The 11,847-nt window shown below is 38.3% G+C and overlaps 1 protein-coding gene across 1 annotated transcript; it reads left to right on the top strand.

Moving 5' to 3' along the window:
• Positions 1–284: 284 nt before the first annotated feature.
• On the top strand, positions 285–8,385 carry LOC143847458 (putative cellulose synthase A catalytic subunit 5 [UDP-forming]). The gene is made up of 14 exons (XM_077356277.1): positions 285–789; positions 878–1,073; positions 1,316–1,527; positions 1,688–1,790; positions 1,938–2,112; positions 2,924–3,190; positions 3,271–3,616; positions 3,717–3,854; positions 4,228–4,353; positions 4,918–5,130; positions 5,238–5,523; positions 6,376–6,572; positions 6,701–7,051; positions 7,155–8,385. The coding sequence occupies exons 1-14, from the start codon at positions 709–711 to the stop codon at positions 7,737–7,739; spliced, it is 3,276 nt and encodes a 1,091-aa protein (XP_077212392.1). The 5' UTR covers positions 285–708; the 3' UTR covers positions 7,740–8,385.
• Positions 8,386–11,847: the final 3,462 nt, after the last annotated feature.

The raw sequence follows: 11,847 nt of genomic DNA, 5'->3' as shown, positions 1-11,847 counted from the left end.
GCAAAGCTGTTTTTTCACTACATTTGTTATGTTTTTCCTCACCACCTTGCTTCTTCCAATTTGTCTCTCTCCCCATTCTTTTGTAATTTTTTCTTTTTCAAAGTCTCTTTACCTCTCTCATCCAAAGGAATTTTTTTTTCTTCAATAATATCTTTTTCTTATGCATTTGGATTTTGGACATTGACCCATAAAATTTCCTCCAGTTAAAAAATCCCATTTTTATCTTTTTACCCATGTTTATAACTCTCATCTCTCTCTCTCTTAAGCTTTATTAGTGTTTGTTTTTGCCGCGTTGGGTTGTGTCGGCGGAGATATTGATAAATGCAGAAACGAGTGGCAGACGAAAGCTGCAGAGAGAAAAAAAGAATGGCAGTGTTGTAGTTTGGGCTGGATTTCCTTTTCTGCATTTAAGATGCTATACGTTTTTACTCAAAGAGGTGTTTTTATTAATGGGTGATTCATTCCTAAGCAAGGCATAATATCAGAGAAGAGGGCTTTTGGTTCTCTCTCTCTCTCACAGACCTTTTCTTTTTCCCCCATCTCATACATACTCAGATGGGGGTCTTCCATTTCCATGCCTGAGATCTCTCTCTCCGAAGGGTTTCTTCCAAATTGCAAAAAGATTGTATCTTTAAGCTAATTTTGTAGGAAAATCTATAGATCTGAGGAAAAAAAAAACCAGGTTTATCTATTTGGGTTTTTTGATCCATGGAGGCGAGTGCTGGGCTAGTTGCAGGCTCTCACAACAGGAATGAGCTAGTGGTTATTCGTCGCGAAGGGGAATCAGGGGTAAGTTTGATGATTTTATTTTGTGTGAGGAAAGATTGGAGTTTTGTGGGTCTTGGATTTTGACATTAGGGTTTTGTTGTTCTTGCAGCCTAAGCCTTTGCAACAACTAAGTGGGCAAATCTGTCACATTTGTGGTGATGATGTTGGGCTAACTGTAGATGGAGAGCTATTTGTGGCCTGTAATGAGTGTGCATTTCCAGTTTGTAGGACTTGTTATGAGTATGAGCGTAGAGAAGGAAATCAGGTCTGCCCTCAGTGCAAAACCAGGTTCAAACGTCTAAAGGGTAATGCTCTTTTTTGTTTTATTTTTGCTAGATCTTAAAATTTGGAAATTTGGAGTTTGGGTTTTTTAAGAGGTTTTTGGAAATTTGGAGTTTGGGTTTTTAAGAGGTTTTTGGAAATTATGGGTTGTTTTGGAGGGAGGGAGTCTTGCTTCTCCAATTTTGTTTCTTTTGTGGAAATTGGATCATGGGTGTTTTGGGTTTTCTTTGTGTTCTGAGTTTTGGGTAATTATTGGAATTTGCAGGGTCTGCTAGAGTTGCGGGCGATGAAGAAGAGGATGATGTTGATGATCTTGAGAATGAGTTCAATTTTGCGGGGAGGGATAATCAGGATATACAGTACCTTGCAGAGGCTATGCTTCAAGGTCACATGAGCTATGGCCGATCTGGTGATTCTGACATGCCTCAAGTAGTTCATACAATGCCTCAAGTCCCTTTGCTCACCAATGGTCAAGTGGTACTTGAAAATCTTCCATTTTATTGATTAGTTTGTTCTTATTCTGTGTCTTTGGGTATTATTGTTTAATGTATTCCTCATATATGGGTCTGGGTCGTCCCTTTTTATGATTTTTTTTTGTCTCTTAATTTTGGTTTGATGAATATTATTGATTGTATAGGTTGATGATATCCCTCCAGAACAGCATGCTTTGGTACCTGCTTTCATGGGTGGTGGAGGGAAAAGGATTCACCCCCTTCCCTTTTCAGATCCTAGCGTTCCAGGTATTTTGATCTGTCCTTATAACAAGTTTTGTGCTTTCATATTTTCCCCCAAATTTACTTCTAGATCCAGTAAATTCTTTGTTGAGATGCGATGCTTCTTTGGAAGGTTAGTGCTTTACCTAGCTTGGATCTTTTCTTCTTCGACAGTGCATCCCAGATCCATGGATCCTTCTAAAGACTTGGCTGCTTATGGCTATGGAAGTGTTGCTTGGAAGGAGAGAGTGGAGAATTGGAAGCAAAAGCAAGAGAAATTGCATGCCATGAAGAATGAAAATGGCGGCAAAGATTGGGATAATGACGGTGATGGACCAGATCTACCCTTGTAAGCCCTTGACACTTCTCTAGGATCTAGAACTTTTGATGGATTACCGATGATAATAGTGGCAATGATGCTTTTTATTGTTGTAGTTGATAATTCATGGCATAATTGTGAATTTTTTGATGGATTAGTTATGATATAAGACCTTGAAGCCCCTCTAAAATATGTATTATATGATGGTTTTGATGCTGTAGTTGGTCAATTGTGTAATTGCATATATTCAGATGTTTTGTACTGTATTATCAAAAGTTGAGAACACTCTAGGATTTCAAAACTTGATTGATCATATAATCACGATTATTTTCAATATACTAAATGATGGATTATTTGTGGTAAGTATGTTTTTTATGTTGCACTTGATAATTCAGTTATGTAATTGCAGAGACTTTGATCCGTCCAAAAATAAAATAATACTGTGCATACTTTGATAGATTAATAATATTAGGTGATTTTTTGTACTCCTATCGGTCCTTTCACTTTCTATAGATTACAAAAACATGGTTCATTATATGATGATGGTTATTGTTTGTATATGATATGTATTGCCAATTCAGCTGTACAATTATAACTGTTTTGATGGGCAAGTATGTCAACTGGCTCTTTTTTCTTCTAAATTCTTGGATCCAGACTCACTAAGATCTTGAAAACTTGATGGTTATATGCCGATCCTTGTAAATATGATCTTTCATTTTGCATTTATAATTTAATTGAGGCATTTCTCTCGTCAGCTATGGTAACTGGGTTTTGTACTCTTTTTTATTCAGTTAAATTGCACTTCTTGGAAATCTATATATTTAAATTTTTTCTTGATCAGAATGGATGAGGCTAGACAACCCTTGTCGAGAAAGTTGCCCATTCCATCCAGCCAAATAAACCCATATAGGATGATTATTATCATCCGACTCATAGTTGTTGGGTTCTTCTTTCATTACCGGATTATGCATCCCGTGAATGATGCTTATGCACTGTGGCTCATATCTGTGATCTGTGAGATCTGGTTTGCTATTTCTTGGATTCTTGATCAGTTCCCCAAGTGGCTCCCCATTGACCGGGAAACTTATCTTGACAGACTCTCTTTAAGGTCAGTGTTGATTATTGTGTTTTTGTTTTGCTATATTGTCCAGTTTCGTTGACCTCCCTCCTAACATGTGATCCATGTAGGTACGAGAAGGAAGGCCAGCCTTCTCAACTCTGCCCAGTTGATTTATTTGTGAGTACGGTGGATCCTCTAAAGGAACCGCCATTGGTCACAGCAAACACGGTTCTCTCCATTCTTGCTGTGGACTACCCTGTTGACAAAGTTTCATGCTATGTTTCTGATGATGGTGCTGCAATGCTGACATTTGAAGCATTATCTGAAACATCAGAGTTTGCAAGGAAATGGGTTCCATTTTGCAAGAAATTCAATATTGAACCACGGGCTCCAGAGTGGTATTTTGTTCAAAAGATAGATTATCTAAAGGATAAAGTTTTACCCTCATTTGTCAAGGAGCGGAGGGCAATGAAGGTGTGGAACTTTCAAATAGATCCAGTTAGCTTTTGCCTCTCCCCACCCCTTGTGGTACCTTATGTTAAATTTTACAAGCTGAATTTGTGTATTCATACAGAGAGAGTATGAGGAGTTCAAGGTTCGTATCAACTCGTTGGTTGCAAAAGCTCAGAAGGTCCCGGAGGAAGGGTGGACAATGCAGGATGGGACTCCATGGCCTGGGAATAATGTCCGAGATCATCCTGGGATGATTCAGGTCTGTATTTCAAGTTTCATAACCATAATACCTTTATGGCCCTGTTTAGACTGCTAGAAAAACATTTATGATGGAAAATTTTTTCTTGGAAAAATGTTTTTCTTTTCACAATTTAGAGGGAAGTGATATGATTATGATTAATTTAGAGGGATATTATCATAAATTGAAGGTCCCTGCAAGTAAAAATTGAATAGGGCTGGTTCAGATTATGGTTCAGATTATCCTATTTTGTGTGTTGAAAAGTAGAAAATTTTAGAAATATTTCTCTGCAAACTTTTCTGAAAAAATTCCTGCAATCCAAACAGGTTTTTTTTAGTTTCTTCTCCTTTTTTGACATCTCATTTGATTTGTTTCTTCATTTCTTGAAATTCAGGTCTTTTTAGGCCAAAGTGGGGGACATGATACAGATGGAAATGAATTGCCACGCCTGGTGTACGTCTCTAGAGAAAAAAGACCTGGGTTCAACCACCACAAAAAGGCTGGTGCTATGAATTCTCTGGTAACTGATCATCCCCTTTAGTTTCCAACTCACCTTTTTAGATGTTTCCTGATGTAGGAATTACCAATGTATTAATGAAACTACCATTAAAAGAAAAGAAAAAAGGTGTCTGAGATGCATGTTGGATACACTTCAGAAAGCTGGCCTAATTATGGCCCAAAACCTTCAGCCAATTTTTCATGTTTTATCAGCTATTGTTTATGTAGTTATTATGTATTTCTGTTTATCACTTTATTTTTTTATTTTTCACTTTATCTGGATTCACTTTTTCCTGTATCTAACATGCACGATTGAGTATATAAAAAATTGCGTTTTGCTAGGTAATTTCATGGAAAGCAATTACGTGGCTTACTTTTGCAGGGTTGAACAGTCACCTCATATCAATTAAATGAATATGCTTCTAAAATGTGAGCCTCTGTGGCTGTTCTCTCATGCAAAAGTGAACCACGAAATTGCCTAGCAAATCCCATGAAATTGCCTACTGATACCCATGTTGCTATCCAAATTACATATGAGATAAATTTTTTCTGACTTTTCTTTCTCGTTACACATATATCATGGCAGGTTAGAGTCTCTGCTGTGCTCACAAATGCACCTTATCTGTTGAATTTGGATTGTGATCATTATATCAACAACAGTAAGGCTCTCCGAGAGGCAATGTGTTTTATGATGGATCCGTTATTGGGAAAGAAAGTGTGTTATGTGCAGTTTCCACAGAGATTTGACGGTATTGATAGAAATGATCGATATGCCAATAGGAACACCGTATTCTTTGACGTAAGTATAAATATCTTCAACTCTAAATCTACTTTCCTTGGTTACTATCTTTTTGTTTTTTTTATCAATTAAAACAAATGAGAACAATGGTAAATCTCCTTGTGCAGATCAACATGAAAGGTTTAGATGGAATTCAAGGACCCATTTATGTCGGCACTGGATGCGTATTCAGAAGACATGCGCTTTATGGATATGATGCTCCAAAAACAAAGAAACCACCTACAAGGACCTGCAATTGTTTGCCTAAGTGGTGCTGCTGTGGGTGCTGTTTTTCTGGGAGGAAAAAGAAAAAGGCTGCGTCGGCTAAGCAAGAAAAGAAAAAGAGAAACTCTAGGAGACAAGATGCAGCCGCACCTGCATTTGCTTTAGAACGGATTGAAGAAGGAATTGAAGGTAAGATGCGTTTTTACCAGTGCCCAATGGTTGGGTTTACATTGCTTCTAAACTAAGGGGCGCCTTTGCATAAATAAGATGAAAGGGTGCCCCCGTTGGAAAGTCACCATAGGCATTTAATGCCTTGCATTTTTCGGTGGTATTATAAATGCACTTTGGTGTCTTTAGCCCAAAGGGGTGCCCTTGAGTTTAGCATTCCTCATGTTTTAATTGTACTTTTTGTGCAATTACTCCAGAAAGAAAATTGTTTTCCTTTATGTGCAATTACTCGAGAAAGAAAATTGTCCTGCACATGCTTATGTTACTTTAACAACTGAACTCTTGATGATTTTGTCTATGGTTGGGAATTGGGATGACTCGAATAACTGTTCGTTGGTTCACATTATTTCTTCCAGAGCCACAATAATTATACACAAGTTGTTATTTGGCTCTGTAAAAAACATTGTCCAAAACCTTCGTTGCCAGGTCCAAACTCTCTGGTTCTATAATAATTTGGCAGAGTCGATGTTCGACTTGGCTGATTTTTTTTTTGTCCAAAAGTCTCAAATCAATTTGGAACTGTATTGCTCTTTATATATTGGCTAGAAGGATGTAAAACTTCATTAAAAACAATGATAGACTATTATATATTTGAATGTTTGAATTTGTTTTAAGTGTGTCAGAGCTGTAGATCCATTTTCAACATTTCTTTGTTAGTGTATTCAGCCTGGGTGCTTTTTGAGAGAATTTTTGGTTTTTTTATTCTTGTTAAAGTTGTGCCCTCTGTATTTTCATGGCGTTTACAAATAATGGGTTATGGGTTTTGTATTTTTCCCGTGTTTTGTGTGTTGACTTAGAATGAACTTTTTGCAGGGATTGAGAGTGAGAAATCAGCTCTGTTGTCTGAGCAAAAGTTGGAAAAGAAATTTGGGCAGTCTCCTGTTTTTGTCGCATCTACACTGCTGGAGGACGGTGGGGCCCTGAAAAGTGCTAGCCCAGCTTCTCTATTGAAAGAAGCCATCCATGTCATTAGCTGTGGATATGAAGAAAAGACAGACTGGGGAAAAGAGGTAATGTTAACCTTATTTATTTTGAAAGATGACTGAGTGGTAACGTTACTTTTAATCCTTCTCTAGACTAGAGTCCCTCACATTTCTTGCTGGATATTTTATGTTAACAAAAACTTTTCCCTTTTTAGGTTGGATGGATCTATGGTTCTGTTACAGAAGATATCTTGACGGGCTTTAAGATGCACTGCCATGGATGGCGATCCATATATTGCATTCCATCAAGGCCTGCATTTAAAGGATCTGCACCCATCAATCTTTCTGATCGTCTTAATCAGGTCCTCAGGTGGGCTCTTGGATCTGTAGAAATTTTCTTGAGTAGACATTGCCCTCTCTGGTATGGGTACGGAGGTGGTTTAAGATGGTTAGAGCGGTTATCTTACATAAATGCTACAGTTTATCCATGGACATCGATTCCATTGCTCGCCTATTGTACCTTACCTGCCGTGTGCCTGCTCACTGGCAAATTTATTACTCCAGAGGTATGAGATTCACAAACCACAAAGCCTAATGATAGAGGGCTGCTCCATTGCTGTGGAGTTTTAAATTTTGCTAATTTCTGCTTTTTTTTGTTTGCTTATGCAGCTGAGCAATGTGGCTAGCTTATGGTTCTTGTCACTTTTCATTTGTATTTTTGCTACGAGTCTCTTGGAAATGAGATGGAGTGGTGTTGGCATTGATGCCTGGTGGAGAAACGAGCAGTTCTGGGTTATTGGAGGTGTTTCTGCTCATCTCTTTGCGGTGTTTCAAGGCCTGTTAAAGGTTCTTGCTGGTATTGATACTAATTTCACCGTGACGTCAAAAGCTGGAGATGATGCAGAGTTCTCAGAACTTTACGCATTTAAGTGGACCACATTGCTTATCCCTCCCACGACCCTTCTGATAATAAACCTAATTGGTGTTGTTGCTGGCGTTTCAAATGCGATAAACAATGGATATGAATCGTGGGGACCTTTGTTTGGTAAGCTTTTCTTTGCCTTTTGGGTGATCGTTCACCTCTATCCTTTCCTCAAAGGTCTATTGGGCCGGCAAAACAGGACACCCACTATTATCATCGTCTGGTCGATTCTCCTTGCTTCAATTTTCTCTCTTTTGTGGGTTCGGATTGATCCGTTCTTGGCCAAGTCGAATGGCCCAGTATTGGAGGAATGTGGATTAGACTGTAATTAGCTGATTAGAAGCAATTACATTTGGATACACAGGAGATTGTCTGATGTGTTTCGATCAGTCACCACAAGAATGTGGTGAGACTATTTGATGGATACTTGAATGGCTTGGATGGGATTCTCTGCAGTCTGTAGATAGATGCGAAGGTTGTTTTGCATTTTTTGGTGGGTGAGTCCATTTATACTGCTCAGTAGGTCGAGCTTGCTCGCCATGTGTAGCGGCAGTGCTCTGTAATTCTTTATAAGTTGGTGCGATGAGAGAGGTGGAGGGATCAACAAAATTATTTCCATCATCAGAGTTGATCTCTATATTGATATCTTCACAATAAGGTAGTCCTTGCTTGTTTTAGAAACACCAGGGAACTCAAGTGTTTGATCTGTGGATGCGATCACTCTCCCTCTTTCTGGATGTGTTTATTCGGGGACGCTCCGTCCAGAACAGTTAGATGATGATAATGGGAGGTATGTGTTTTATTTAAAAGGAATGTTGTTGTGTATTAAACTTGTGTTTAAAATGTTTAAATTAGACAAGTATTATTTGGGTTGGGATTCCCCCACTACATATACTTGAACTGTCAGCAATAAGGTGATTGATGTTATTCTCTCCTTGTTGATGACAACTATATAAAATGTATATGTGAGCTTGCATACATTCATTCCATTTGACTGATGCTGAGGAGCACCTCTGTAGTTTGTTCAATAACAAATATTTTTTCACACTGATGCTGTCATCATCTTCTGCTGTTAAGTATTTATAGGTAAATTATCTGCTGTCACCATTCCTAGCATTCAACCCTTTTAAAATTACTAAATACACCCCCTCCTCTTGAAAATGATATCCCACTCATTTCCAGCCCCCCCTTTTGTCATTACGTACCACCTAACCTGGTTACAGGCAATGACACCTAACAAAGGAGAAAAACCAATTTAAAATCTTTAATCAATCAATCAACCAACTTTTAATGATGCATGTGACTACGATTCCTTTACCTTTCTGGAAACAATGAATATCATTGAGAATACATGGCTTTTGTCACTTGGAAAACGGCTGTGGGGGTTTTGTTGTTTACATTCTAAATATCATTGTGGGACCCAGTACCTGCCTTTAGGAACGTTTCTTTTTAGTGTATTACATTACATATGTATACACGCGATTTGCTATGGAATTGGACAGAAAGGAGTTTTGCAACTGACTTTTGCATCCACCCTGAGATGAAGTAAATCAATAGGTCAAAATCGGCTGGAAAGTGAGCCTGTGTTGCTGTTCTCAGCGGCGAAATCCCTCTCTACCTATATAATTGTTATAACAGTTTTAGATATGTTATAACACCAACTCTAACCGCTTAAGCATCTAGAGTAATTGGTTGTTTCACATGGTATCAGAACAAAGGTCCTGGTTTCAGACCTTGATATTAGCAGTCCACATGGAATGGCCAACCCAAAAGAGGGGCACACATGTGCCATTTGTACGCCAACCCTAAAAAGAGGAGCCACACATAAGGGGGGCCTCTTAATGTATAAAAGATTTAAAAAACACCAACTCTAAAGGCTTAAGCTTTTGGAGTAATTGGTCGGTTCACAAGATATATCTTTAAATGCTGTAATTCATGGAAAATTATTTTTAGACAACCAACTACGGCTCCATCTCAAGGTTGCCACTCATTGTGTGCCCTAATGCTATCCTGCTAAACCGTCACAGTTGACCGAAAACCAATTATAGTGTACAGCTAGCTAATATGCATTGGAAATTTGATAAAATCAAATGTACTTTGCTATGTTTTGAACATGCAAAATATAAGAGGGAGATGATTTTTTCACCCTCTGTAGGATTATGCGCCACCCTTTTAACGTGAATGTGGGCAGACTTCAACACCTTTTGACGTCAAATCACTTTAAAAGGGGGGCGCATAATCCTACAGGGGGCGAACAAATCATCCCCCAAGGCAAAAGTTAAGTTAGTACATCTTCCAATGTAAACCCTAAACCATGCTTTCCCCTTTAAAAAACAATCCTTAAGCATAAGTATTCCATGTTAATCATTTAGGTCAACTTTGACATGTTTTCACTAAATGAAAGTTCAAATCGTAAGATACCTTCATTTATGCATAAGAGTAGTAAGTATGATGCAATAATACCTTCATTTATGCATAAGAGTTCAAATCATCCCCCTTCAACATAAAAAAATGATTTTGAAAATAACAGTTTTTAAATTTGAAAAATGGTTGTTTTTAGAAAGAGGTGAAAAGTGTCTGTGGGAAGATTAAAAGTTTAGTCTCACATTGGAAAGTGAGAAAAGTAGAAAGGATTTTATAAGTATCTCCACTTTTCTCTCTTGTTTTGAAATTCAAAAGTTTTACAGATTGTGGGACCATTGCACCGTCCCTTGAGGTGCCGCAGATGCGTGGCGTGTGCAATGAGGTGCTAATAGCACTTTTTTGTTGCATTCACATCGTCGTGATGAGAGATTAGAGCGCTTAAATTTTATGAGATTTGATCCGATCCATTGATCAAGATTGGTGTGATCGTATGGTTTAGGCTTTAAGGCGTACGAAGATGCTAATTCATTTCTTTCTAGTTATTGTGGTTGCACAAAAGGGTGATGATATTTTCACACACCCCACCCCCACCCCGCATTACTTGCACGCTCCCCTTATAACGCGATTTGACATAAAGTTGCCCACCTTTCACGTCAAATCAGGTTATAAGGGGAGCGTGCATGTAATGTAGGGGAGTGAAAATATATCTCCCATCACAAAATTGCAAAAATGTGAAATTTATTCGCTTTTACAAAAATACCCCACACATTACATATGTTATTACATACTTTATAAGGGTATTTTTCTAAAAAGAGCTTCGGATTGTGACTGTCCATCAGATTTTGTTTGCAAGTTCAGATCTTATCCGAATAATTTTCGGATATCCAAAACGCATCCATGAATCTCTTTTAGTATGCACATATCCCATCCATTAAAGTTCGGATTCAGAGGATCCATTGGACTGTCGGATGCCTGCCTAGGCGAACCACGACATATGCGACGCGCCTTGAAGCATCTCAACTCTCATTTTCTCATCATCAACTATTTTTCCAACAGTGACATGCCTGTAATCATTTCAACTTTATTTTCGAACAGCTGTATCTTAAGATTGTTGGAGTAACACCGCTTTCCTTTTGACAATATTGGCTCCCACCAATTGTCTAATTGGTGTGCCTTTGGTTACCGTGAAGTTGCCTTCAGAATAGAATGAAGCCATCTCTTCCAACTATCATCAATTTACGAAATGCACCATCGGTAATGAATCCATATTACCCTCAAATTTTGACAAGCTTGATGATAAAACTAGTTTTTGTTTTGCTAGACATTATAGTTTTAATCTGTATATCCATACTATAATTTCACTAGTTGGCTAGTGGACTTTTATAGACCTACATTATAGTTTTTTACTATTAGACTGCGATCGTTGGTTCGTGACAGATGGCAAACCTATGGTCATGATTTTCTTGACCGTTGATATGTACCTAATCCCTAGCCTACATTTCAAGGAATGCTAGATCTAGATTGACCTTTACCAATCATAAACTGATCGCATATGATCTCGATTAGGATTGGAGTTTAATAGTGATGAAGGACCTATATGCCGACGATTGTGCACGCACGAAATACAAATGCACCAAAATATGTCACAAGCGTCTCTATCATACAACGGTCCACTGGCCCGCACCGTGCGTGGTTACAGATGCAAACAATGCGTTGCATTGTCCTGGAGCCCACGGCATTAGCCTTAAGCTCCTTTTTATTTTTTGAAAGGCAATCGAATATATTAAAAGGGAGGACCAAGGAGGTCACCCAAAGAGAAGCCTTAAGCTCCTAAAGTAAAAAACTCAAAGGTGAGAGCGGATTTGTATGCCCCCTCCTACCTTTCCAATCTTCCTTGACCCAAAATTTCTTTTTCAAAAGGAGGACACTTTAATTTATTTTGAAAAGGAAAACACTTCCTACACAGGATTTCGTTTGGATAATAAAGAGGAAAGCGGAATTCACCGACAATTTGGCCATTTCCAGTTCCACCGTGTTTATTGCATTTTGTGGGTGGGGATTCGAGCTCACATCCTT

Source organism: Tasmannia lanceolata, unplaced genomic scaffold, assembly GCF_043159265.1.
Source record: "Tasmannia lanceolata isolate RefF3 unplaced genomic scaffold, GAP_Taslan_0.1 ptg000015l, whole genome shotgun sequence".
Classification (NCBI taxonomy): domain Eukaryota; kingdom Viridiplantae; phylum Streptophyta; class Magnoliopsida; order Canellales; family Winteraceae; genus Tasmannia; species Tasmannia lanceolata.
This window is presented reverse-complemented; position numbering and strand designations above follow the sequence as displayed.

Excerpts from the sequence above, each read along its gene's own strand:
- LOC143847458 (XM_077356277.1), top strand. The coding sequence starts at position 709 with ATGGAGGCGAGTGCTGGGCTAGTTGCAGGCTCTCACAACAGGAATGAG. Across the intron at positions 4,354-4,917 it reads CTGGTGCTATGAATTCTCTG|GTTAGAGTCTCTGCTGTGCT; the intron begins GTAACTGATCAT and ends ATATCATGGCAG. Across the intron at positions 5,131-5,237 it reads GGAACACCGTATTCTTTGAC|ATCAACATGAAAGGTTTAGA; the intron begins GTAAGTATAAAT and ends CTCCTTGTGCAG.